Source organism: Ylistrum balloti, unplaced genomic scaffold, assembly GCF_031769215.1.
Source record: "Ylistrum balloti isolate Yb309-2 unplaced genomic scaffold, AGI_CSIRO_Ybal_v1 Utg369846, whole genome shotgun sequence".
In the NCBI taxonomy this organism is placed as follows: domain Eukaryota; kingdom Metazoa; phylum Mollusca; class Bivalvia; order Pectinida; family Pectinidae; genus Ylistrum; species Ylistrum balloti.
In genome coordinates this window covers 75,218-103,137 of record NW_026782001.1, presented here as the reverse complement: position 1 = coordinate 103,137, position 27,920 = coordinate 75,218, and the positions used below count along the sequence as shown (strand labels likewise).

Below are 27,920 nucleotides of genomic sequence, written 5' to 3'. Positions count from 1 at the left end.
TGACGGTATTGTTAATGTAAATATTCTTTGCAATGGTGACTCTAATATCTCTGTGGATGATAACCTTAAAATGGCCAAATCGGTCCAAACATTCCTAGGAAGGTCAGGAAGATTCACTTAAATTCTCTCTCCTCCCCCCCCCCCCCCCCTTTTTTTCTCTCTCTCTCTCTCCCATTCTACATCCCTCTCTCTATCTCTCTTTCCCTATGCCACACCCTGTTCTTATCTCTCTGTCTCTTTCTTTATTTTTTGTCCACTTATACATTTTACATAAAAATGACTATTATAATAGTTTCATGTCACCACGTGATCATATTTATGTAAATGTTTATGTGTATGTTGTGGGAGAAGTCATTTATAAGTTGGTAAAACTTACTGACTAATCCTATTGTCAATGTCATTGTCAATAAAATATGTTTAAACTAATCTGAAGAGTCGAAATGCAGGAAAGCACTTTCAATGTAAACAAAGGCGAAACTCACTAGATAATAAATCTGATACACATGTACATCGATATCTAAAATTTCTAAGCTGCCCAACTCTGTCTTCACCTTTACTATTTACAAAATCAAATGTGTACTCTCATGAATATTCAACGGAATGTATATGCTGACATTTCTCCAATTTCTATAATTGGCTTCTAACAGAAAATGTTTATGGTCGTAAACCGCAGCCCGGGCAAGATGTGATAGCGAACAAATTGTAATTCAACCGGTCCCGTCGGTGTTAAAATGCGTTCATAATCCATAGTAGATTTTGACAACTAAGAGAGTACCTGAGTAGTTTATCGACACTCTTTACCTGTAGCAGGTTTCTTTGGAATTCTGAACTATATTACATAAGAGTAAATGATGTATTTTATATCCATGGTAAAATGATTTCTGTCACCAGTGCGAAACCATCGTTAATTACAGAAGGAACATACTTTAAAATGGACAAAATTCTGTATAGTTTTGAAAATGTTTTAAACATTATTAATTATGAATGCACCTTCATCCTGTTTTCTAAGTGTGTCACATTGAGTCTAAGAGGCTAATGCTTCATGTTTGCGTACTAAATGACCCCAAGCCAACTTCACCTCATCTCCAACTTGATTACACCACCAACCTCACCCCATCCCCAAAAGGAAATTTATTTGGTGTTTGTATCTGTTATTTCATTATGGTTGGACTGCACATCATTGCTACACGTATTATCCACGATAACAACGGATTGACCAAGATTGCTGTCATATATCGGGTTTTCTGAAATATAAAGTCAAATATAAGTATATTTGACCGGCATTTTCATTTGTATCAAACGTAATTAAAAAGATGTTTTGTAGTAGAAAGTAAGTATATGTATATCAGTATACTAAAGTCACAATTTACATGTTTTCTGTCGCTGTAGACGATCAATTTTTTCATCACAAACAAAACACAACAATAAAATAGTTAACATTGAGAGTGTGAAATGATAGAAGGTGTACGGCAGTTTCTCACTACATATTGATGTTATCGTTAAGAACACAAACATATCATAAAATATTGAAATATTACTAACGAAATGTAAATATCTGTACTGTACTGTACGGACTCCACATTCATCCATTTTTATTGAAGAATTAGTGATATACAATGAATTGAAACTAAGACACTTACCATGTGCAAAGGACGACCTTTCTCTTGGTCTAAAATGGTAAAACATACGATGTCATGAACTCAATGCATATTTTTTTTCTAGGAAATTGTTAATGTATTTGTGATGCTCGGTTCAACCTTGTAATTGGAGTATATCAAACTGATCAAATTAAAGCAATAATGACAGCTTCGTTAGATTATGAATTGTATATATAAAATCACGATTTTAAATGATTTATATGGATCTTTTTGACCTAATAAACATCTTTCAGCGGCATTAAAATCTTCTTCGGCAAAGTATTTCAATTTCTAATCATTTTCGTACTAGATATTAAAATTGACACCAAAGCGAAATGAGCATAAAAAGAAAATTACAGATGTGCCTATATTTTATTGGCTCCTAACAATATTGCCTACTTCAAATTTAGGTTAAGTTGTTCAAACTCATGTGAGTAAACATCAAAGCAGCTAAATTTGTAGGAGCAAAATTACTACAAAGTATATGTATAAGGTATTTTGTTTGAAAATAATCGCCGTAAAAACTGATCTAATATTGAATTACTATTGAAAGATATGCACCAGGAGATATAACAATATCTATTTTTGTGTCTTTAATCTTATAAGTAGCAGTTCGCGTGTCTTTCGTATGGTGCATTACAAAAGAAATTGTTTAAACATATTTTGTAGACATACCTTTTCTTTCCTCTTTTTATTTTGCAGATGACAGCGATGAAGACGACGAGAAAAACAGCGCCCGCCACAGGAATCGCGATCAGCAACAGAGACGTGTTCTCCATCATTTCACTTTGTGTAAGATCGGACGTTTTGTTCACTGTTGAATCGGAAAGATCTGGAAAATAACAGACACAAAACATCATGAAAATCATAGAAGCTCTGCAATGCATGTAAATAGTTTGTTTTATTCTCGTTACAAGCTTGAAAGAACGTTGAAAAACATTGGTTTTTAGTCCTCTTTCCTTGCTGTTGACACAATACCTAGTGGGTTTTGGTAAACCCTGTGAGGCTGGAAAGTTGGAACTGAGCAAAGAAAAGATAATGAAGGTTTATCGTGACCTTCAGCATAGGCTTCATATATTTATCACATCAAGCTCTCACCTTTGACACATTTTCCACTGTCGTTCATGTATCCCTCACAACAAATGAGTTCCAACCTCGTCTTAGTCAGGTTTCTGTAGCGAACGGAAGTCACCCACCTTCAAACCATAACAGAATAATTACATTGTCACTTCACTTAATTGATTTTTTCATTAAGTTTTATGTGTTGTTATTGGATATGTGAGAGTCAATATAATAAGTGCAAATATTTTCTAAATTATTATTATTATTATTTTGTAATCAACATTTTTGACGTGATTGATAGTTAGAAGTTGCAATCTTAATGTTTCTTTTTGTACAAACTTTTGTACAACTATTTAAAATACCTGATGCACCGTATCCCTAGATCTCTATATCTAAGTTCACTTACTCGTGTCCGTCTTTGTTACAGTTCTTAGTTGAATTCTGACACTTCTTTCTCGTATAAGCCCTATATGATATTAACTGTGTGAAATTGAATCTGAAAAGAAAGAGACATAATCAGGTTTTCAGGCCCTTTTGATAAAATGTCGAAATTGAACCACAGAACCATACGAGAATACAGTAACGAAAAAAAATCATGTTAATAATAAGGTAGAGCCATTCGTCCTTCTAAGACTCATCAGCGATACTAAGTGCCTACTTGATACCTTTTTGCTTTGAATCATATTGAATGTTATATGGATGAATGGTCACCCTAAAATGAACCGTATATCGGTAGTGTAAAAAAAAACGAAGAATATACCAAAAAGTCAACAGAATCTCAATTCAAACTCAAATTCGATAAGACTATGGTAAAGTACAAGGATTCTAAGACCAATTGTTCCAGGAGGGTAAGCGTCTTCAACGACGAAACCTGCCATGTAAACTTGGACAAGCGAGTAATGTCACAATCCGAAATGAGGACAAGGTATACAGCAGGCCCACCAGGCATATTTTGTATTCTGCAAATGACATTAGCTAAAGGACCTTAACAGCTGCACGTATTTCCAAAACAGTATTTTTTCATTTGTCTTTATAGTATGTATATTTCATTTTCTTGTCATCTTTGAAAATTCATAATACGTTTCCTCGTAATTAGATTGATATGCGACTTTTATGAATGCTTAATGAAATATAGGTTCTTACACGTCTTACAATCTGTACAAGGGACTATTTGTGATACAGATAAACTTACACGATTTCTCTAGTACACAAATGTTCCTCGTCAATATCGGAGACCGAGATTCTGTTATCGTCATCATCTACGTCGTAATCTTCCAGAAGCGTCGAAGCTGCTAACGAACTCACGTTTGCCGATGTTTTGATGTGAGTCTGGGATGCAACTGTCGCTGCCATGGTTACTACAATTACTGGTAGTATCATCTTGTATCAATGACGTCGTCACCTGCATTGTATAGGTATAATATGCACAAGGTTCACACAGAAGTAAGACATTGCACGTTTCACTAACTTTCGTTGTTATATTTCCATTCTACGAATGGCAAGTTGTCAACTAACATCCCATATTAACCAAAACTCGACAAAGCGATATGTATTGAGGACTGAAATTGGTAACGAATTCGAAATCCTTTGTTATCTCTTACAATATATTCTCTATGATAATTATGCCGAAGCTGAGTTAAGCTGTGCATAGTAATTTGTTCATTTAATCAAATGTATTTGACGCTGAAGAAAGACAGACTTTTATCTTTTTCATTAGTTTACACTTTATTTGTATTGGCAAGTGAAACATGTACATATTGGTGACATACATAACATAAAGATGATTTGGAAACAAGTACAAATGTACTTATTCTAAGTCCGTCTCATCAATACAGCAATTTCAATTTTACATGTTAACCCTTACACTGACAGCATATAGTGAATTGATTATAATGTAACTTAACTAATGTTTATAATATAAAACGAACAAGTTTACAACTAAAGGAAGAGAAAATGGAAGAAGAGAAAAGAAAAGGGGGTATATAAAATTAGGCAAGAGTGCATAATTTATAAGTATAAATATTGTAAACATGAATACATGAATTGATGAATTTCCCCGGTTGGATTGATAGGATGCTAGGTACTATTTCTAAATCTTTCACTCGATTTTATAAATTTTTGAGTAGCTATGAATATTTCTACATTTTGGTCATAAGATAAAAGTGGATCGCCAAACAAAAGTAAATCAACACTAAGATGGTAAGTCAATGATGTTAAATACCTTCGTCTTGGGGCAGAGTGATTGGCACACTGCAACAGGAAATGGAAACTATCTTCAAATGGGTATCCACATGCACATATGGGACTATCAACTAGGTTTCTCCGAAAGAGTTGACCTTTTAAGGAACTACATCCAAGCCGTAATCTAGTATGGTATATTTGGTCTAGTCTCAACCCTACATAATAATATTCAGGCGGACGTCCCCTGGAATTGATATTAAGATACTTTTTGAATGAAAATAGTGAGGGATTGTTACGAATTTCTTCAGGAATATTGTTCCAAAGTGTAATCACTGAGGGTAAAAATGAATGGCGATAGAATTCGGACATACATCTAACACCGATTAAATTGTTACCATGTCTTGTGCCATAATTATGTGTCAGATATGTTAGGAGGTACCAGACGGGACAGATATTCAGGCGTTCTACCATGAAACATTTTTAAAAAATTGGATTAATTTGTGTTTTCTCCTTCTTTCGCTTAGTGTTTCCCACCCGGTATCTATATACAGTTTATCTATATTAGTTAATTTAGTAGCCCCACATATTATTCTGGCAGCCTCCTGATTTATTTTCTCTAGCTTATTTACATACTCGTTGCTTAAATTATCCCAGACAATATCAGCGTATTCAATTACAGGCCTAATAAAGGTAAAATATAAAATCTGCAAACTTTTCCTGTCTAGAGTAAATTTTAATTTCCGTATCATATTAAGCTTAGATGTTACTTGACCAATAATAATATCAACGTGAGTAGTCCAGTTACAGTCGCGAGATAGAGTTACACCCAAGTGTCTATGAGAGTTTACATTTGTTATGGGGGTATTATCAAAGTAAAATTTAGGATGATTAAGGGGATCTCTTTTCTAGAAACAATCATACATTCAGTTTTTTGAGGGTTAAAATCAACAAGCCAAGCTTTAGACCATAAATAAATTTTCTCCATGTCACTATTCAGAAGTTCAGCAGCCAACAAAGGTGAATCAACAATAACATATACAGACGTATCATCAGCAAATAGCTTGATTATAGACCCAATTTCGGTGACTATATCGTTAATAAAAAGTACAAACAAAAGAGGCCCTAAAATTGACCCTTGAGGAACTGCCGCCGTGATATCAGACAAATAGGACTCAGCCCCATTAATAATAACTTTTTGTTTTCTATGTGTTAAGTAGTTTTTGAACCATTCAATTACTTTACCATCTAAACCAATATTGACAAGTTTATGTATAAGACCTTTGTGCCAGACACGATCAAAAGCCTTGCTTATATCGCAAAAAACAATACGTACTTCCCTCCCAGAATCTATTGCCCTTCCCAAGTCATTAGTTATATTTGGTAGCTGGTTAATTGTAGGATCCCCCGGTCTAAATCCTGACTGGCAATCTTTTATCAAATTATATTTATTTAGAAAATTATGTACATATTTAAATACACACCTTTCCATCACTTTGCCAACGATACTAAGTAAAGAAATAGGACGGTAATTTTTAACATCATTTTTTTCATTCTTTTTATGTACAGGTATTACATTGGCTATCTTCCAAGAATTAGGAAATATACCAAGTTGTAAAGAAGAGTTGAATAAAATACAAAGTGGTAAGACTAATTCGTTGGCACCTTCTTTAAGTAAACGTGGGTTCAACAAGTCAGGTCCTGTAGCTTTTGAAGTGTCAAGTGATATTAAGACATCTCGAATATCCGTTTCAGTTATAATAATATCACTAAGTTTATTATCAGGAATTTGGTTGGGAGGAATTTGGGAGTGTGTATCATTCACAGTAGACTGGGCTGTGAAGTAATCATTGAATAGCATAGCTTTATCACCAACTGATACGTACTGGATACCGTTACATAATAAAGCAGGAATGGAATTTGACTTTTTGGAAATGCCTATAAATGATTTGATAGTATTCCACCAAGAATTTCGATACAGATTATTTTTGTCGCGGAGGGAAGCGGTAAGTTTACACAAGTATTCCTTCTTAGCACTCTTATTCCTTAAGCGTCGAAATTTCAACCAGTCAGAAGGAGAATTTGAAGAACGGGCAATTTTGTAAGATCGTTTGCGTTTACGAATGAGTCGACGGATTTTATTGCACATCCAAGGCGGGTTAAGTGGTCTTATTACTGCAGACTTATAGGGTATACAATCGCGAGCGATACCTAATCTTTTTTCTTGGTTGGAGTAGGAGAGGGATTTGTTGTTATTTAAATGTTCACATCGTAATTAATGAAATTTAGAAGATACAACTATATGTGAAAACATTTGGATGGTATCACTGTAGGTGATGACATTGAGAAGTCACTCATGTAGGTGATCACATTTAGATATTCACACTGTAAGATTTGAAATCTTGATGTTATTACCCTATTATTTCTCTGCGTGTGTTTCCGATGAAGCCATTTTCTTATATTTGTTCATGACATCTATGGAGCAAGCATATGATTTATAGGAACTGTCAGGTATAAATTATCAACTTAACAACGGTGATGTATGGCGGAAGTAACACGCCTTAACTTTTCAACGACATTTACCATGTCGCTCAATAGTACTGTACAAAAGACTAGTCTCAGAATACAAACATCTTTGTTATGTTACAGATATATATTTTTTATTTTTAATATCCTATGAATTGTCTTACTTTTTCACATCAGTTTGATGCCTGAATTTCCAAATCGGTTATCTGAGGTCAACTGATTGTATTGTCTTAAGAGTTGATATGAAAGCGTTGATGCTTCACTAATGAGAAGTGTTGATAACTTACCTGTTACTGGTAAATGAATACTTGTCCCTTGTATTTACGTCAACAGAAAATCATCAGCAATGTCCATGATGTTTACTCTTTCATCCGGTATCTCCATATATTGTCATACAGTTTCTCTACAAACATAAATAGGAGCGTGAATCACAGTAATGTAATGTATCTTTATCATATACCGGAACTCCACTGTCCAATTTGAAGTACGTACAGAGTGCATGATCTCGTCGTATGCACCAAGCTACACTGACTTTATTCGTTTGTCTTGGATTATTAATACATATTTTCTGTATGTTAGTGGTACAAAGAAGTATTCATTTAAAAAGATGTCATGGCGGTCACACCTTCTCTGGATTTTCCGTGATGTGATATCCATTACAAGATGTATAAGTATTTTCTACCTGACAACAATACTTACGTAATGCCTCTTATAAAAAGATACTTTCCGAGTAAACAGAAATAACTTATGAAGAGATAAGGCGTGTTCCTTGAAGTTAGGCAGAAATGTTCCTCATCAGCTCTACTATTCCTTGACTATTTAAAGCTGTGTACCCGAAGACTAGTGTCATTTGATCAGTTTATGAGGTAAGAATCGAGGGATAGCACGGTGTGTCAAAGGTAAGAATCGAGGGATAGCACGGTGTGTCAAAGGTAAGAATCGAGGGATAGCACGGTGTGTCAAAGGTAAGAAGCGAGGGATAGCACGGTGTGTCAAAGGCAATAGAATAAGAGGGATAGCACGGTGTGTCAAAGGTAAGAATCGAGGGATAGCACGGTGTGTCAAAGGTAAGGATCGAGTGGATAGCACGGTGTGTCAAAGGTAAGATCGAGGGATAGCACGGTGTGTCAAAGGTAAGAATCGAGGGATAGCACGGTGTGTCAAAGGTAAGGATCGAGGGATAGCACGGTGTGTCAAAGGTAAGGATCGAGGGATAGCAATGTGTGTCAAAGGTAAGATCGAGGGATAGCACGGTGTGTCAAAGGTAAGAATCGAGGGATAGCACGGTGTGTCAAAGGTAAGAATCGAGGGATAGCACGGTGTTCCTCATCAGCTCTACTATTCCCTGACTATTTAAAGCTGTGTACCCGAAGACTAGTGTCATTTGATCAGTTTATGAGGTAGCCCTCTAAAGTATATAAGGCAAGTGACTTCTGCAAAATGGACGAAATCGCTGAAAGAGAAGTGATTCAATATTTGCATGAGAAAGCTCTAGCAACACTAGGGAATGATGTACCTTCATATGCTCATATGTCACTGTTGCAACCCCAGAAATGGTCAATAAAGTTAATGATATTGTTTTGGCTGACAGGCCAGTTACAGAGAGATATACATGTATAACCAATATAGTTGGGATTTCACAAGAAAACAATTCCATTCTTAGAGAAGATCTTGCATTAAGAAAGCACCCAGCCCATTGGCTACCGAAACTTCTGACAGATGATCAGAAGCACACAAGGTAGACTTTGTCGCGTGCTAATCTGAACATTTTAGAGGCAAATTCTGCTAACTTTCTGAAGAGGTTTGTGACGATGGATCAAACGTGGGCCCATCATTTCACCCCAGAGGCCAAACAACAGCCTAAACAATGGGAAAACCCTGGTTCACCACCGCTGTAGAAGGCAAAGACTGGAAGCTGGAAAAATTATGGCATCGGTTTCCTGGGATACTAATAGCATTCTAGTAATCATCTGCAAAACATTTGTTGTTCCACCAGGACAGCCTCTGTACACAAGGCTGCCATTAACGATGGTGGCTTTGAATTAATTGAGCATCCGCCTTATTTGCATGACCTCGCTCCATCAGCTTACAAAAGCCATTTCCGGTGCCAATTTTGGCCAGGTGATACATACAATGGAGGACTTTCTGAACGGTCAAGAAAAGCTCTTCTCTAAAAGTGGCATTGAGGCCCATAAATATAGCTGGCTAAAATTTGTGGATACTGGGGGTGATTATGTTGAAAAATAATGCAATATGTCCGCCTAAAGTCAATCACTTAAATATAAGGTCCACGAGTTATCAATCAGATCTATATCAATTCTATAAGAGAGGGGTTTTTGACGATGAAAGTTTACACATGGTGTAATTCCAACATGGTTGTGTACACGTTGGCATCCTTTGCAGCATAAATGTTTTCCGCACAAAGACTGACGTTGGTAAACAACACAACAATCTGACGTACCAATATACAGGACATCAAAAAAATAAAAGTTAAAGATTGTTCTAAAACAATAACTATTGCGTAACTGTTGAGTGATTGCTGTGAAGGGTTGGTGAAACTGTAAATACAGTTCAAAGTAGCATGTTGAAGAGAGCAGAATGTTTTGCATGTGTAAGTTAGGAGTTGGCGTGCTATGGTTTGAGTTTAGTGCACGCAGATTATAATATAAGGCTTTTTTAACCACAATATTTGATTATAATTCAACTCCAAAACATCAATTAATTATTACAACTGTTGTGTAAATATATATCTATTCCATGCATGTCATTATCATTTCAAGCGTTTTAATATACTGACAAGGTGAACTATGGCCGGAAAGGCACTTCTGGCACTCGTGAAAATTGATACGAGCAATAAGTAGTTCACGTTAACATGCTCAGTTTGAAAATTCTTCAGCTGTCTACTCCTGTTTTGAATTGATTATCTATGTACATTTAGATAAATGGCATATGGAAACATCAAGGCTAATTAACTCGTATTTATTTGGTGTATATTTACAAAGAGATATAGAAAGTCTCTCTCTTACCCGTATATTATATGTCCCTGTTGTTGTTTAAATTCTCCTGTAAATTCATTTGTAGTTGGCTTGCAAACATTTTACATAAAATGACCTGTCCACTGAGATTGCTTCATGTCTGATTGATTGCTAATGTGATTATTTACTTACTTAAGTATACCGGAAGTTCAGATACGACTGACTGGCACTCACCATCCATATGGAGTTCCGTGAGTACGGTTTTCCTACTTACTTCCTGTAATGTCATGTATCGACTCAAGCCGACGTTCGTCGTTCCCAGGTTGTACTCATCGTAAGCTGATTCATTCTCGTTTGTCTCCAAGTCTCATTGCTGGACGTCACCTATACCGATTTGTGGATTTCTAAATCGTTACCCGACATGACCAGAACCATCTGAGCATATAACACATTTTTCACACTCAGGTAATTATAGTAGTTATTTAAGTTTACTTGGAGAGTTGTAGCTAAATATTACATTCTATATGATTGAGTATTAGCGACTATGCCCACATATCTTTGTTGTTGTTGTTTGTGTTTTGTGAATAGTTTTACGTCATCGACACTGCCTGGGTGTTTTGTACGGTGTAAATGGACGCATTGTCAAAAAATAGTAGTTAGCAGGGAAAAAACTATAAAAAAGGTTATCAGGTTTTGTGAAAATTGCAGCAGATACATCATTGTAGAAAATGGTGCCGATTCAACATGGGACACCACGTTAGTCGCCTCTGATAACCTACAATATATAGGAACCAATTGAGAGAAACAGAAAGTCGCTTAAATATTTTGCTAAATTCAGAAATATGCAGTTTTCTATTGAAATGTAGATATTTTTTATCTAGGGAACCATAACCCTAAATTCATTAACATGTATCACATACTTATTTGAAATTTGACCGTAAGTCTTCTGTTTTCAGTATAAAACCCAATTCTTACTCCATATTAAGTAAGCGTCATAATAATTAGGAAATTCTTATATACTTTACTTCAATCAGATTGCAGAAGCCATGGATTATCTGAAGCCTTCCTTCGTTATGCTGTTGCTAGTACATTTCTCATACTTGACAGAGGCGCAGAGGCGCATTAATTGTACCGAGGGCACTACCAGGTAAGCATTGGTCTTATTCTAAACCTTCTAGTTAATAGCCAATTTTGATGTTTTCAAGGAAAGGTAAATTATCGCTTTTGTCTGTGTGATGTCAGGTTCTAGTTTCAAAATAGAGGAAATAGGAAAGAGTACAGTTGAAAGTCTCAATACAAAAAAAAATTCGTTGATCTCGATGTCATTGGAGTAAGTTAAAAACTCGAACACCAAATAAAGAAGACATCCGATATGGATCTTCAGAATATTATATCAAAGTGTACTTTAATGTAATGAAACATATCTGGCTTTTTCATTCACCGATATAATTTATTCTATGTAATATTTTCCATTGGTCGCAGTATTTATTAATTTTTATATGTATTTTAATATGAAACAATACGATTACGTGTAATGCGGTATTCAACATGAACTACAAGGACTGATTTTGTTACTATTTACAGACAAACTTTAGTGATAAACAATATAAGGGTGGCATGCTGTATTCCTGATTCACTACGAGGGATAGCACGGTGTGTCAAAGGTAAGAATCGAGGTATAGCACGGTGTGTCAAAGGTAAGAATCGAGGGATAGTACGGTGTGTCAAAGGTAAGAATCGAGGGATAGCACGGTGTGTCAAAGGTAAGAATCGAGGGATAGCACGGTGTGTCAAAGGTAAGAATCGAGGGATAGCACGGTGTGTCAAAGGTAAGAATCGAGGGATAGCACGGTGTGTCAAAGGTAAGAATCGAGGGATAGCACGGTGTGTCAAAGGTAAGAATCGAGGGATAGCACGGTGTGTCAAAGGTAAGAATCGAGGGATAGCACGGTGTGTCAAAGGTAAGAATCGAGGGATAGCACGGTGTGTCAAAGGTAAGAATCAAGGGATAGCACGGTGTGTCAACGGTAAGAATCAAGGGATAGCACGGTGTGTCAAAGGTAAGAATCGAGGGATAGCACGGTGTCAAAGGTAAGGATCGAGGGATAGCACGGTGTGTCAAAGGTAAGAATCGAGGTATAGCACGGTGTGTCAAAGGTAAGAATCGAGGGATAGCACGGTGTGTCAAATGTAAGAATCGAGGGATAGCACGGTGTGTCAAAGGTAAGAATCGAGGGATAACACGGTGTGTCAAAGGTAAGAATCGAGGGATAGCACGGTGTGTCAAAGGTAAGAATCGAGGGATAGCACGGTGTGTCAAAGGTAAGGATCGAGGGATAGCACGGTGTGTCAAAGGTAAGGATCGAGGGATAGCAATGTGTGTCAAAGGTAAGATCGAGGGATAGCACGGTGTGTCAAAGTTAAGAATCGAGGGATAGCACGGTGTGTCAAAGGTAAGAATCGAGGGATAGCACGGTGTGTCAAAGGTAAGAATCGAGGGATAACACGGTGTGTCAAAGGTAAGAATGGAATTCATGATGACTGTATGTAAAACGAGAAATAATTTATATCTATGTAAACGTCTACATCTTCAATCCAAGCTGGGAAGGTCATCATGATAATTGCAATTAAGTTGCCACGTATGTTCTGTTTTAATTCTGATGAATAGTGACACAGTCTTATTCTGAATACATCTAGAATTGAAAATTAAAAAAGAATGAATAAATTATATCGTTTAGATAATGGGGTATGTGTTCTTCTCCATACATATTTCGGCTTAATTTCGGCCAACTTTTTTTCGTCAGCCAGTCGCTATATTATTTAAGCCCTGGTATCAATGAAGACTCCTACAAGGACGAAACAGTTTCATGCCTCAGTTTAATTTATCTTTTCCTTGCGTTTCTTTTATACAACTATTTCCTGTAACGTTGTATGTGTGTGACCTATCTGTCACAGTGCATACATACATGTGTACATATAAGTTTGGGTGAGCTTTGAAAAAACTGTAATGTTGAAACATTTAACATGTGTGTTAATATATAAAGTCAACCGTTACAAGCATGGGAATCTAAACAAGGTCAGATGTAGCCATATTATCACAACTTATCATAATTGTAACATCAATGTTACCGATATTTTTAAACAGGTCATAACTTCCTGACTTCACACCCACCCATTCTTTGACTGTAGAATTTGAGAGATATGATGAAGTGTAACTTTTATACTGAAGTAGATGGCGAATTTCGTTTTATTTATATATTCTAAAGTCCAAAACTTCCGATCCCGTTATATCAAAAGCTTTTATTGGAAAAATCCATCTATGTCAAAACCTTGTTCTGTTATTGAGCGTCCATTATATTTAAGAATTCCGTCTCAATTTCGAGGCAACAAAATTAAGGATACGATAATGAAATAATAATGTGTTCATTTCCTGGACATTGATCCACTCATCTTTACTAAAAGTTGGCGAGTCCAGTATGTAAAAAGGCTAATCTCTTCAGAAATTCAGGTTATATGTGTATATAGGCATGTTGTACACACACTTTGACCTTTGTATTGGAGAATGATTCAGACAGCCACCGTGTCCGTTTGTCATTGTCTGTAGGAGTACTTGTCTTACTAAGAGAAACAGCTTGTTGTATAAGTCATACTTATATAAATATATGTATACCAGAAGTATATATTCATGGTATAGTATACTCAAATATGTGTGTATAATCCTCAAACTTATTTATAATGTTATATTACTAAACATGCGTAGTCTCCAGCGTTATGTCACTATGTACAATGACGTATTCCCGACCCCCGGTATTAACGTGTCATTATAATACCGTGGGTTGAGAGATCGCACCAAGTCCCTTTGTCAATATCGGAATCTGTGGGTGTCAATTTTTAACCTGTGATCGTGTAACGTCATTTCATTGTCCCTGACCCACATTAGCTTATGATTACGTAGATGTAATATGCAAACTTTCTACATAATATTAAGGACGTCGTGTGATAAATAAATGTATCATCATCTTGACATGTTCAGTATAATTGTCCTGGAGACAGGTCTTAATAATTGTACCTGCTCTCTCCAATTGCATGATTCCTAAGAGGCGACTACATTTGGGATCTTTTCTTTCTAAATTACGCTTGTTCTTCCTACTGTTTCCCATGACACCGCCTCACTTTTTACCTTTATTTGGGCGTTTCCCCCTGCGAGGAAGGTTTTGGGTTCTGTCCCCTGGCCGAGACACACCAGAGTCTACAAAATGCTGGTAACAACTCTCTGTTTAACAATCAGCATTATAAGAGTATGGCAACTGGTTTATCATCTGTCAGTATATTGTGACCAGATGTGATGTCCAGCAAGACACCACACTCATAACATTTAAAGTTTACACGAAGATACAACAGTCTTTCGGAAAGTCACACAAAACATGCACACGCCTCACATACACTAGGGACGACCTGTTGAGAGTATATATATATGAACTGCACTTAGGAATTAGTGCTTACATAAAAAATGAAGATGAAAATGTAGTTAGGAATTCCTGTCAAGCGGATTTGACTCATCTCGTGTGCATTTCTAACGTTTACAATCGACGAGATTTTTTCTCAATACAAACGATTTAAATCTAAAACGTTTATTTCAGACAATGTCTACGTTACAGATGCCCCAATTACAGTCACCACTACTAAAAGACAGATTACAACAGTCGTACGAACTGAAATAACCACTAACACCATCACTACAACCGAGCCACTTGTAACAACCACGCCCACTACCACCACTGTTGCACCAACCACTACACAAGCAGAGGACGTCACCGAGGGATCCGGAGAAGAGACAAACGTCGGGAACGCAGAAGAGGGAGACGAGCAAGACAACCCTGCCTCCACCGGACTGTCTATAGGGATACCTCTGGTGGTGCTGGCTGCTGTTGTCATGGCGGTATTGCTACTCAGGGTCAGATACAAACGAAAGAAGAATCCCTTAGAGTGAGTATATAACCATGGTAACATAATTCCATTAGATAAGTACTGTAATGGATATCACTTTCGAAGATGGAATAAAGATCGATAACACAGGTACCCTGACAACAAAATCGATGGACAAAACCTTCTACTTATTAATTACTGTGAAAACCACTAGTTATCATGTTTGTCTTTATTGTATATGAATTTTAAAAATAGTTTGATCGTATCTCTATAAAGTTTGTATATAAGATAGAACTGTTGAAACAATTTTTTGAGGTAACAATGATTGCAACATAACTCTAATCAAAAATAATAAAAACCAAATTATTGACATGTCGCCAGACCAATAAAAAAGACATACAGCTGATTTGTCATTGTACATCGTTTGTGAAGTCTTGTATAGCACGAAGAATTCTGTGATGAATGAAGACGAATCAGCATTCAAGCATATTCGAATATCAAATTTGGACATAACTCGCCTTTTTGACTGTTTGCAGAAAAAAAGATTACGTTATGAAGTGATTTTAGTAAAAAATAATAATAAACTTTGATTTTAAGTTATAGATGCATTTAATTTTCAGTGATACAAAGAACTTGACAAGTAATGGCCGTGTATATGTCAAACCCGCAGCAGAAGGTGCAACTTCACAGGATAATGGTGAATATTTATTAATTTCACATTTTAACCTACAGAGTATTATTATAGAGGTTCGTTTTTTCAATTAATTCAAACAAACTAAACCGAGAAAACCGCTTTATTAAAATACTTTTATCATGTTTGTTTAGGTTTTTGTAGATAGCGTTTTTTTTCACATCCCAAATTATGCGACATTGGGAAAACACTTCATTCAAGGAAGTGGAGGGGTAGGGGGTGGTTGTACACATTACCAGCAACGATGATATGTCTGACAAGCAACAGTCCATTCTTAATTGCTAGGTGTCAAAAAACGACACAAAATTCGCAAAAAACTGTTGTGTGCCTATCTGTTCAAATTAATTAGTACAGAATCATCACGAAAATATAAAAGATATGATATAGAAAAGTATGTACATGCACAGTACCAAAAAAAATGCAGCGCCTTGAAAAAAGGGGACATTCACTATGTATACGCTGTAAATGTGGCAAAGCTTTAGAACATGTATATGTCTCTTCATCCTCTGATGATGGTGGCTGTTCGTCCGTCCATCCGTCCGTCCTTAAACGGTTCTCACGTTTGTTGTTTCGCTATAAGCACGTATGGTTCATTCTGAAACTTCATTTGCGTGTTCCCTTTTCCTTAATACCTATATGTTAATTTAAAAACGGGGCGTAGCTTGGACTTCGTTAATGTTTGATAACGTTATATCCTGAGAGGTTGATGTGTACATTTCCCTAAAAATCTGTCATATTGGATTGACACCTAAAGATTGTTGTCGTTATTTCTAGAGAACTAGATGGGACAGATTAAGAAAAAACAAAATGGCAACTGATGGAAAATATTGACAAGGAGGGTCCGTCATGGATTTCATTCTGTATATGGTCATCACTGTTTGTAGAAAGTACTGGACGGGTCATTCAAAAATAATGTATTACAATGTCACTGCAATATTCATTCACTAGTCGATATAATAACACGGAAAGAGCTGAAAAAAGTGGACAGTAATGGAAAGATAAAAACATCAAGTAAAGATCAAAAGATGGAGGTTGCCAAGTTCCTTTTTAGAGAAAAACAACGAAATAATTCTGTTTGTCGTTTGATTTATTTTCAGAATCGTATCAGGATTTTGAACAGAACGTCTCCACCTCTCCTCCTGAAGCATATGACAGTCTTCATCTCTACGGAAATACTATGGAACCCCAACATGCCTATGAACAAGTACCTGAAAAACGAGATAAGGTCTCGTATGAGTCTTTACACATGTACAGCAACTCCAATATAGGACAATCAGATTATGATACTCCAACGACACGACCTATTTACGCAAACCTTACGGTCCAAAGCCAACGATGAATCCTTGTACAAAACATATTTGTTGCTCCGTGAGATTAGATAAAAATACATCTACCGAAATGCGCTGTTTATCAGTACAAATTTTCAGAGTGGAAACGTCAGTAAAAAATAGGAAAACTGCTCTAAGCAGCTGTTTGTTTTGTGCCTGTGGAATAGTTCGTTACGTGTCTATTTAAACAGCATTAAAAAACAGAGCGTTTCCACTGTTCATCCCGCACAGAATGAGAAGAACAATTCTGAAGTTGATGAACATAGTTGTTACTGCTGTTGAGGTTCGGAGAGAAGCAGTTTGAGAGAAAACGGTTGTAAGTCAGTCGATCTTCATACATAAAGTATACTGACTGGAAAAGCGGAAAGTAAGTTATGTGAACAACTACCTCAAATACATCAATATTCAGTCAAGGACTGTAAACATTCCTATAAATTATATCACCCGTGAATTTTTGTTTCTGTAAATCCCATCATTTCTGTAAATTAACATACTTGTATAAATATCTCTCTTGAACGTTTTTTTTAATGATGTTGATAGGCGATGTGATGCGTGCTGTTACGTGATCTACAATATATACTGTACTCATTGTGATGTCTATCTTACTTGGATGTTAAATATGAATGTATGAGACAGCGAGGCCTTACCGAGATACATTAAATAGTGCTTAAATAGCGCACTTTTGATGTAAATGAAGACAGGTCTTTGAAATATATAATAACTGATGAAAAAGTTTGACACAGGAAACAGTTAAACTTAGTCAAACTTATCGACAAGGACTTACCACTTAGTTTTAACACGACGTGTCTTAAAATGGCAGTACTTAAATATCTTCAGGACCAGGAATAATTCATCACACTTCTAACAAGTCTGGTCGAAATTGTTAAAGATCAACAAGGATCTAGACTGCAATGATAAAAACTCTGGGCAATTGATCCTGAATGAATCTATATTTAGATCAGTGATATAAAGGTCTCGGGCTTCCTACATAATAGAGTGGCTAGATATGTAATAAAATATAACACTATAGGGTGAAATTAAGACAAAATTAATATTACAGGTTTATAATTTTATTTGTTTTCAAAATATACAAGATATGCACATATATATAATATCTATTTATATATTTATAAATTCACAGGAATAATAAAAAGATCTCAAAATATGTCATTAGTTTGCACCTCTATCACATAAAACCAATACTTCATCCTGTAGATATCTACGAAGTGATAACACTTTTAACCTTAATGTGTCTGAAATAAGTATTTTTTAAAGTTAACAAGTAACCAGTTCAAAATTTACATGTAACATAGTAAAACTATGTTACAAGATTCCTCTAGACAGAGACTTATATATAACACATATAGGTCTCTGTTCTAGATTATTGCAAATTGTGAGACATTTTAATAATACAACAGTAGGTTTGCCTTCTCAAGTTTAAAAAAACATATTGTTTTGAATTAAGATTACATATAGCCTTCCAATCATAATAAAGCATCTACACGTCTGATAGAACAAAAGATAATTTGTAAGGATACATTGGTGGCTAATTAGGATATAAACAGTAATTGCTGCTGCAGGAACGCGAGACACTTGGATTTAATCCAGTTTCCAAACTACTGGAATGCAGTTACATGTATGTGCTGGATTTTTGTGACAGTAAATATATGTAAACAATATTTCATCCTAGATAAAGAACCCTTCCTGATTGTTCGTAGTCAACCAATGTCTTTTGGGCCGTTATCATCGCTTTAGATGATGGTATATCCATTGGAACAGTTCAGAAATGAACGGCAAGAAACGTGTTTACGTTTTGTTTAGTTTCCTAAAACAATTTGCATAAACACTTCATTTAAATGTTCTCCAAATTTAAATTTAACTCAACATCAGTTTCATAATCATGACCACATACAGCCTACATCAGCCATACACTTGTGACCACACACAGCTAATCAATTCTCAACATTGTGTAACCATGGTGACAAGTCAGTTCATCACATGTATCGGTATTTTTTCTCTCGTCTTATAAAGTATATCAGCACAATGGGCATTATGATAAGTAATACCTACAAAAAATAAGAAAAAAAATATTAAGAATAAAAGTAAAATGTCAATTAAACATCAATGCAACAATATTTTTCATTTTAATTTCTTACTAAATACAATATTTTGTATATAAAGAAAATTACAATGCTGATTTAACAAAGATATAACCTAAGGAGCTCCAGAATATTTTAATTACAGATAATAACATATAATAATTTAATAAGTTTTAAAAAATCAAATATATTTCAATTAATTCATTGAGTGAAGACTTATAAAATTAATACCATGTACAACTTTTCCTCAAATTGGAAAGTTGTTTAATAAAATGACATGCATACCTGAAGAACAGCTTCAATAATAGCTACAAGAACAATAGTCAAGTAGTTCATTTCCAGCCATTCTTTTGCATCGTCAAAACAACCCTGAAATAGATAATGAGGTAATCATTCTTGACTGGTTTAATATCAGTTCGACCAAAACCCAGAAAACATTGTTTTTACATCACATCATGATTAAACAGCCAATAGCCTCTAAAATGCAACAGTTTGCTGAAGCAATAAGATTATGTGGATGTTAGCTCTAATGTACTTACAATAGTCCAAGCTACTTGACTTCCTGTTGTTCCACAGTTTTCATAGCCACAGCACGAGTCTGGAATCCAGGTCGGGTTTCTGGGGTCGAACACGTTGTTCCAGTCTGTTGCATTATGTACGCCACAGCATTCATACTAAAAAGGTTGCCAAAAGTCAAATGTATTCATATTTATGTCGAAAAATGCTTCCATACCCTCATGAAATAAAGTGTACATGTAGGAAATAAATTATTTAATTACGATGTACATCTTTGAATTTTTGTGTTTTCACCAAGACTTTTAATTTTCCACATCATAGGTTTGGTGGAAAATGTTTGGTCCAGCACTGGCATTTGTCAGTATATTGCTGATATATGAAACAGTATAACACCTTACCTCACCCATCCTTCACCACAAGTACTTGGTATAAATTTTTTAAGTTATCAATTTACTCATGAATTGCTTTCCTAGCATTATTTGTATTTTTTTAAGTTGTTCAATAATTACCCTTTCCTGGACTTCATCCCAAGCATTACGTTTGTCTGAGTTCTGTAGTCCTGACAACATGTCACTTCTCAGGGCATCTTCTATCTGTAAACATAATAAGTTAAAACTCTAGGGTTATGAGCTAAAAAAAACATGAGTTCCGGACAAAACTGGTGCAGACAGTGCAGTTTTGACACAATTTTCTATTCACAAGAAGAAAACATAAGATTTTCAAGATGGTCGCCATTGAAGCAATCTTAAATTTTACACAGGTCTTAAAACTATAGTTTCATTATTTTTCAATCAACCATAATTCATTATGGAAGTCCCATCTAACTAAAACTTTTCTCTACAGAGAGGAAGATATTACGTGACTGACAAAATGTTACCTCTGATACCCTTGTTACAAACTTGATGTAACCCATATGTTTTACAGAATCTACATCGTACTGATGTACCGGTGTTGTAATAATGTAATCATGTCAAGTGATGTCCTGTGTACATGTGTATGTTTAGTAAATATATACGACGTAACCTATGACACTGACAACTACTCATCACCAACGCACTGACCACTGCACCCTGCATGCGTGTCACAGGCTTTCCCGCCACTTACCCCCTAATACCGCCCCGGTCCCTAAACAACCCGTCACTCGAGCTCTGACCATGCTAGCGAGAACTGCTATACTTGTGTGTTTACCATTGTATACCCCTGCAAAGGGAACTTATATAGCGACTGCGGTGGGAGGCCTGGTAAGTGATATGTGTGTGCTTGAACGTTGGTGCATGAATCGATTTGGTGTGCCAGTTGTTGTATGGTCCGTTTTGGCACTGTGATGTTCTTTGTTTTACCTTTGTAGGTTTCATCCTTATTTATGAAATAAACAAACTGAAAACAAGAACCTCAGTGTGTGTTGTCTATAACGACCCCGGTGACATTGATAATTCCACACTAAATTATTGACAATTGAAAACATCCGATGCTACTTCGGACACAACATTGTTTGACAGGAGCTTGAGACATACAAAAACACCAAACTAAATGACTATTGAGGTACCTACCTTATTTCTGTAGATGGCTCCAGTAATCCCAGCTGCAAGTTCCATACAGAAGATCAGTATAACACAAATCAGGTACTGAAATAAAAAACATCCATGCAAAAAAGAGAATTAACCAAGAAATGGTTAAAAACAAACACAGAAATTAGAAGGAATCGTCTGTATTTTGTTTTACAATTCCTATCATCAATATTTTAAACAGAGAAATATTTGTCCAAGGGTTTTTTTCTGCCCTTAGAGACAACTATTCCCCTCCCCCCCCCCCACCCCCAAGTCTTAAATCTGTACTAAAATGTTTACCCACCTTTTAATTTCACTCTATTGATAAAAGAGAAAAAGGGGCCAAACTTAAACCATGACAAATATTTACTCCCATTCAGAGAAACAGTTCTTGAAATAAATATTGGATTTCTTTTCTTAATCGGCCTGTATTTCTAACCTTCTCTGCAGTATATGAAGAGAAGACATCACTGGAACAAGTTCATTATGGTAATTATCATGTTTATCCCAAAATCAATTCTACATCTTTAAAGCATGTTGTAGGTGAAACAAAAGAACAATTGATTTATTGTTTATTCAAGAAAGCCTTAAAGAAGTTGATATATTTGACATCTGTTGCCTTTTGTATCAGTAAAAATAATTCAATTAAACATATTTTGAAGCCTTTATTCTAGGATGCTTCTAGGACACTGACCTAACATCATGACCTTGGGCTATTGGTTACTGATAAGAATTTGTTGATAAGACTTAAATACATCTGACCATTGCGAACTTGAATGTAGATCAAGGTCATTCATTTGAACAAACTTTGTAAACCTTCATTCTTGAATGCTAATAGTCTAATATGACTCTGGGCTTCTTTTCTTCTGAGATGAAGTTGTTAAAATGTTTAACACATCTGACCCCTGTGACCTTGAAAATAGATCAAGGTCATTCATTTTAACAAACTTTGTAAACCATCATTCTTGCATTCTAATGATCTAATATGACTCTAGGCCTCATTTCTTCTGAGATGATTTGTTAAAATGTTTTAACACATTTGACCCCTGCGACCTTGAAAGTAGATCAAGGTAATTCATTTGAACAAAGTTTGTATACCTTCATTCGAGCATGCTAATGGTCTATTATGACTAAAGGCTTCTTTGTTTATGAGAAGAAGTTGTTTAAACATTTTAACACATTTGACCCCTGTGACATGAAAAGAAGTCGATGTTAATTTATCCCAGCATGCTACTGACTTATCATCATGACCCTGGACCTTTCAGTTATGATGCAAGTTGTTTTACTGAAAAAAATGATACCAGGTGGATAGACATCATACCATGACTAGAAAGGCAACAAAAAATAAAAACACAACTGTCTGTTTTGGGAAAACTACAAGTAACAATTAATAACCTACCAACTTTAAACTCGACACAATTAGAAGATGAAGACACTTACGACTCCAAGTACACATTGATTCTGGAGGCGCTCCCCAATCAAACCAATAATGGCAACAACAACCACAATAATTCCAGCGGACACCATCAGTGCTGTGGCAAAGTTAAACTCCCTGCTGTCTAGCACCTCTGTGAAGTCAGCCCGAGAGACCTTCAGGTATATTCCAGCTATGAATATGCCTATTCCCATTAACTGTAATCAAAAATTGAAATAGTTTATATTATTCAGTGTAAATGTTAACTTCAGTCAGCTTGCAATGGACTCTGTAGGCATGTTACAATCAAGGTCTACAGAGTCAATACTATATAGATATGTAATAAATGAATTTCTCAGAAATTTTACAGGGCGATCCTATGGTTGCGAGGGATGAGATAACTGTTTATCTTACCCCGGACAGGGATATCCACAGTTTTTAACGTTGTGTGATTTTTCTATATCACCCTAGGGTTAAAACAAGCTACACACGCTCCTTGCGCGTTCTCAACAATAATGTGACGTCACTATCTTGACCCGGAAGTGGAACTTGACATGTAAATGACGTCATTGTAAAATAACAATTTAATAATATGTGTTGATTTTGTGTATATATTTAAGTCATCTCATCCATACTGTCACATTAAAATTGTTTTTTATCATTAATATTATGCCTTTTGTGTTGTACTGTACCGTTAATGGGAATTATATTTGTGCGGGATATCACAATTAAGCATGACGCAGTTGAGACGGCCTCGACACTATATTCATATATTGTCTACAAGTTTATGTTTACAAACATTCTATTTCGTATTTTACAATCCTCGTGTTTGACAACATAATAATCCCCCCCTCGGGTTGAGATCCCCCTGTCTCACCCCAAAGGGAGTGAAAGATTCTATTAATCTTACATGGATTAGGGAAAGATAGCTGGGATGGGATATGTAGTTTTATCATGTAGCAAATTGGATATGGAATAGGTTTCAAAACAATGTACTTACCAGGAAAATGAAATCACATATCAAAAACACAACGCGTGCTGCTTTGTTTCCACCTGCCATCTTGACCTGATAAAAAAGAAACCACAACTGCTATAGTACGCGTTTACCTCTCATGTGATGAATTCTACTGACGGCTCAATAATACAAAACCAAAACAAAAGTAATTTCTGATTGTCATTATTTTACAAGCTGAATTAATATTTCTCTCATTCTTATATCAAATAAATTATGAAACCATATAAAATTGAAATGAAATTGACTTCATAATATAAAACAATTAAAATTAGTGAAAAGTAAGTATCTTTATGGATTATCTACTGATGACAAGGAGTAAGTTCTTCTATAACCCAGCTGATGGTGAAAGGGAGTTGGTAACTTTATGAATCTCCTTGCGGCAACAGGGAGATACTGTAGTACCTCAAAGACCCTGACATAGAGATAGTACCTCTATGAATCTCCTTGTGGTAACAGTGAGATAGTGCCTCCGTGACACTACCAGTGGTGACAGGGAGTTAGCACCTCTATGAAATCTCCTTGTGGTGACAGGGAGTTAGTGCCTTTACGAATCTCCTTGTGGTGACAGGGAGTTAGTGCCTCTACAAATCTCCTTGTGGTGACAGGGAGTTAGTGCCGCTACAAATCTCCTTGTGGTGACAGGGAGTTAGTGCCTTTACGAATCTCCTTGTGGTAACAGGGAGTTAGTGTCTCTCCGAATCTCCTTGTGGTGACAGGGAGTTAGTGCCTCTATGAATCTCCTTGTGGTGACAGGGAGTTAGTGCCTCTACGAATCTCCTTGTGATAACAGTGAGATAGTGCCTCTGTGACACTACCAGTGGTGACAGGGAGTTAGCACTTCTATGAAATCTCCTTGCCTCTACGAATCTCCTTGTGGTGACAGGGAGTTAGTGCCTCTACGAATCTCCTTGTGGTGACAGGGTGTTAGTGCCTCTATGAATCATCTTGTGGTATCAGTGAGATAGTGCCTCTATGGTACTACCTGTGGTGACAGGAAGTTAGCACCTCTATGGTACTCCTTGAGGTGACAGAGAGTTAGTGCCTCTATGGTACTCCTTGTGGTGACAGAGAGTTAGTGCCTCTCTGTCCAATGGCAAGGAGTTATTACTTATATTACTCTCCTTGTGGTGACAGGGAGTCAGTACTTTGGTTGCAATCATGTTATTGGACAAACACTTTGAATTGAAACAAGTGAAGCCAATTTTAATTGTACAAAATTTTATGGTTAGGTTTGCATTAGAGGTAACTAGACTTTCCCTCGGTCTGGGAAGCTGGGTATGAGGAATGCAGCTTAAAACCACACCAAAAAAACATGTGAAACTATGAACATTTGATTGGGGGTGTTTTGATGTTTGTGTGTACCATTAGCCCCCATATATATGTCAATAAAAATGTTAATATCAATAACAGTATAATAAATGTGAATACTGATCTTAAATGATCATTTTAGAAACAGGAATTCGGTCTATCTACACCCCCCCCCCCTAAAAATAGGTCAGTACAGCCTCTGTTGTTCATATGCCAACAAAATTAGTAAGAATTAATATCAAAATCACGCATCTTTTCAAATCATGTCCCTACTGATAGTTTTTGGATGATCACTATTTTTTTAAAATCTGAAAACGACCACATGGAAATGTATAGGATTGTATTAGGCACACCCTAGTAACAAAACGTAGATCAATCTGAGATTTTCGAAATATTTTCATAAAGACATACTTACTGTATATAAGTTACTTAGACGTCACTACGAAATCCGAAAAAGTGTCAAAACGAAACGGGTTTCAGTTAACCATGGAACAGCATCTACCGTTCCCGGTGTTGACGTTTTCTAAATATAGAATTCTATTCAAGCAATGCAAAACCTGTTTGACCAGTTTCTGACAAACAGGTAAATTCGGTGAAACCTTGAAAAACGTAAGTTAAAACATGATAAAATAAAACATGTCTAAAAGTATGGGTTTATTGTAAAGAATGCATATCAGCGTTCGATGTCAGTGGCGAGAAATTGAAGTATTATCTATTCTTTTCTGGACGATGAAAATGTAAACAGGAAGCACGTGTAGAAAATGAAAAGCGCCATCTATCATTCAAAACCGGAAGTGGCACTCACACGAGGGAAATTTCATGATTGTTTGGTAAGAATCGCTGCGAGTATAAGCAAGTGTTTTATTCTATTGACAGCTTCATTATCTTGTAATTATAATAGTTAATTTGACTAATATTTAAGCTGCTTAAAATTACTTACCTCGAAGTTTTGATTGCTGTAATAACGCTGTTCATTGTGTTGTATACCATAATTATGGCCCCTATTATTTTATCTCGTTGAGTTTAAACCTCTAGGTCCGTATCTAGAAATATTTCACAAATGGTTTATAGGAGTGTGAATAACAACATTAAAAATATATCTACTGTTACCATAGATTGTTGCTTTTAATAGTTTGAACGTCAAAAGCACGGACTTAAAATGAAGTTAAAAGTAATGAACAATTATATTCCTATAACATCGTTTTCATCAGGAGACCATCACACTTACACGCGAAGACACACTTTCAGGATTTTAAATGTGTTTTTGTTTTGTTTTCTTTTTCAATTGTTTCATAAGATCACTGCGCTTGTGTATTATTACAACTTCTGATAACGAAGTTATGATACTGATATTTTCATTTAGCTAACCGATACTATACCCAAATGAACTAATCACAGGTAATCACTTCACCACAGGCAGATAATAACCCAAGTAAAAATCAACAGTTCACAAAACATGTTTAATCTGAAGGTTTCTAACTATCGACACTCCACACAGGGAGGCTATTCATTGTATTATGAAATTAGTTGTGACCAGGCGATGGTTAGATCATAATGAATTATGTCATAAGTGCGGTCAGTTGTATAATGACGTCATTCATATAGTGTTGTATTGTAGTTCAACTGAAGATTTAAGAGACGAATTTTGGTGCAAATTAATTAATATTAGTGATATTTTGTTTAGTGTATATTTGCATGCCTTAGAGGAAAGTCGATTATTTCATGTTCTGATATGAGGAAACATATCTTTATGTAACGCCGACTTGGAAGAGTTCCGCAAAAAGTCAGTCAGGATAATCTTTCGATTGATAACGTCATATTACAAATGACACATTAAAAACATTTGATTAATCAAAAAGGTTCAACCTTGTCAGCCTAATTATCTACCTTATCATTGTAATTTAATATGTATAGCAATAATGTAAATATCTGATGTATTTATGTTGAATGTATTTGATGTTCTCTAATTATTGTAATCTTCATTGAGGAGGAAATAAAGAATACATATATTCACAATTTTATTTTGTCTTGGTCACTGACATTTTCTATTAGTCCGCGACCAAGACAAATTAAAATCATGGATAGATATTCAGAACCCTTCAAACTACATCATGCTCTGATGTTTTTATATCATATCGCTAGTGCATAATGAACTATGTGGAAATGAGAAACTATTTGAGTCTAGTCATTGTGGTGGTATCTTGACAATTTGCACCTACCCTGGTTCACACCACGTTGTTTTGCCCGCAGATCCCTTTTAAATTTTTCAATAAGAATCTTTGTTGAGACAGTTAATCAATATTATTGAACATAGAAAATACAGCTATTTCAACTTTGATAAGTGACCCTTTTATTATTTTATTTATCATATTTTATTTCCATACTACAGTCAGTGTCAGGATCAGCCATGATTATTCCAATCCGGTGTTTCACCTGTGGTAAGGTGATAGGAAACAAATGGGAAGCTTATCTTGGACTGTTACAGGTGGAATATACTGAAGGGTAGGTATTAATGCTTCCAGTGTATATATATATCTATATATATAGCTACAGGTATATATTAACAGAAAGCAATGAATCTAGCATTAACAATTCAAATTAAATATGACTCGCTGACACTGTTATTTAGAGTTCAAAAAGATTGTTACTAACAAATTCTGTACACTAATGGCCAATATCATTAGTTTCAGCATTGAAT

At 35.7% G+C, this 27,920-nt stretch overlaps 3 protein-coding genes across 3 annotated transcripts; 1 reads left to right on the top strand and 2 right to left on the bottom strand.

Moving 5' to 3' along the window:
• Positions 1 to 174: 174 nt before the first annotated feature.
• Positions 175 to 7,853, bottom strand: LOC132545400 (uncharacterized). The gene is made up of 7 exons (XM_060209090.1): positions 7,691 to 7,853; positions 3,892 to 4,101; positions 3,106 to 3,195; positions 2,736 to 2,833; positions 2,313 to 2,469; positions 1,641 to 1,669; positions 175 to 1,244 (listed from the first exon to the last, which is right to left on the bottom strand). Exons 2-7 carry the CDS (start codon positions 4,077 to 4,079, stop codon positions 1,132 to 1,134), a joined length of 675 nt encoding a protein of 224 aa, XP_060065073.1. The 5' UTR covers positions 4,080 to 4,101; positions 7,691 to 7,853; the 3' UTR covers positions 175 to 1,131.
• A 2,871-nt stretch (positions 7,854 to 10,724) lies between these two features.
• On the top strand, positions 10,725 to 17,834 carry LOC132545397 (uncharacterized). The gene is made up of 6 exons (XM_060209086.1): positions 10,725 to 10,843; positions 11,413 to 11,525; positions 11,963 to 12,042; positions 15,019 to 15,364; positions 15,925 to 16,001; positions 17,093 to 17,834. Exons 2-6 carry the CDS (start codon positions 11,425 to 11,427, stop codon positions 17,332 to 17,334), a joined length of 846 nt encoding a protein of 281 aa, XP_060065069.1. The 5' UTR covers positions 10,725 to 10,843; positions 11,413 to 11,424; the 3' UTR covers positions 17,335 to 17,834.
• An 870-nt stretch (positions 17,835 to 18,704) lies between these two features.
• On the bottom strand, positions 18,705 to 25,720 carry LOC132545398 (tetraspanin-9-like). The gene is made up of 8 exons (XM_060209087.1): positions 25,638 to 25,720; positions 23,900 to 23,965; positions 22,926 to 23,117; positions 21,489 to 21,563; positions 20,448 to 20,531; positions 19,962 to 20,096; positions 19,708 to 19,791; positions 18,705 to 19,389 (listed from the first exon to the last, which is right to left on the bottom strand). Exons 2-8 carry the CDS (start codon positions 23,957 to 23,959, stop codon positions 19,318 to 19,320), a joined length of 702 nt encoding a protein of 233 aa, XP_060065070.1. The 5' UTR covers positions 23,960 to 23,965; positions 25,638 to 25,720; the 3' UTR covers positions 18,705 to 19,317.
• Positions 25,721 to 27,920: the final 2,200 nt, after the last annotated feature.

Excerpts from the sequence above, each read along its gene's own strand:
- LOC132545400 (XM_060209090.1), bottom strand. The coding sequence starts at position 4,079 with ATGATACTACCAGTAATTGTAGTAACCATGGCAGCGACAGTTGCATCC. Across the intron at positions 3,196-3,891 it reads TTGTGTACTAGAGAAATCGT|ATTCAATTTCACACAGTTAA; the intron begins GTAAGTTTATCT and ends CTTTCTTTTCAG. Across the intron at positions 2,834-3,105 it reads TGTAACAAAGACGGACACGA|GTGGGTGACTTCCGTTCGCT; the intron begins GTAAGTGAACTT and ends TATGGTTTGAAG.
- LOC132545397 (XM_060209086.1), top strand. The coding sequence starts at position 11,425 with ATGGATTATCTGAAGCCTTCCTTCGTTATGCTGTTGCTAGTACATTTC. Across the intron at positions 11,526-11,962 it reads TGTACCGAGGGCACTACCAG|ACAAACTTTAGTGATAAACA; the intron begins GTAAGCATTGGT and ends TACTATTTACAG. Across the intron at positions 16,002-17,092 it reads TGCAACTTCACAGGATAATG|AATCGTATCAGGATTTTGAA; the intron begins GTGAATATTTAT and ends ATTTATTTTCAG.
- LOC132545398 (XM_060209087.1), bottom strand. The coding sequence starts at position 23,959 with ATGGCAGGTGGAAACAAAGCAGCACGCGTTGTGTTTTTGATATGTGAT. Across the intron at positions 20,097-20,447 it reads GGGATGAAGTCCAGGAAAGG|TATGAATGCTGTGGCGTACA; the intron begins GTAATTATTGAA and ends CAACCTTTTTAG. Across the intron at positions 19,792-19,961 it reads GTCAAGTAGCTTGGACTATT|GGTTGTTTTGACGATGCAAA; the intron begins GTAAGTACATTA and ends TATCTATTTCAG.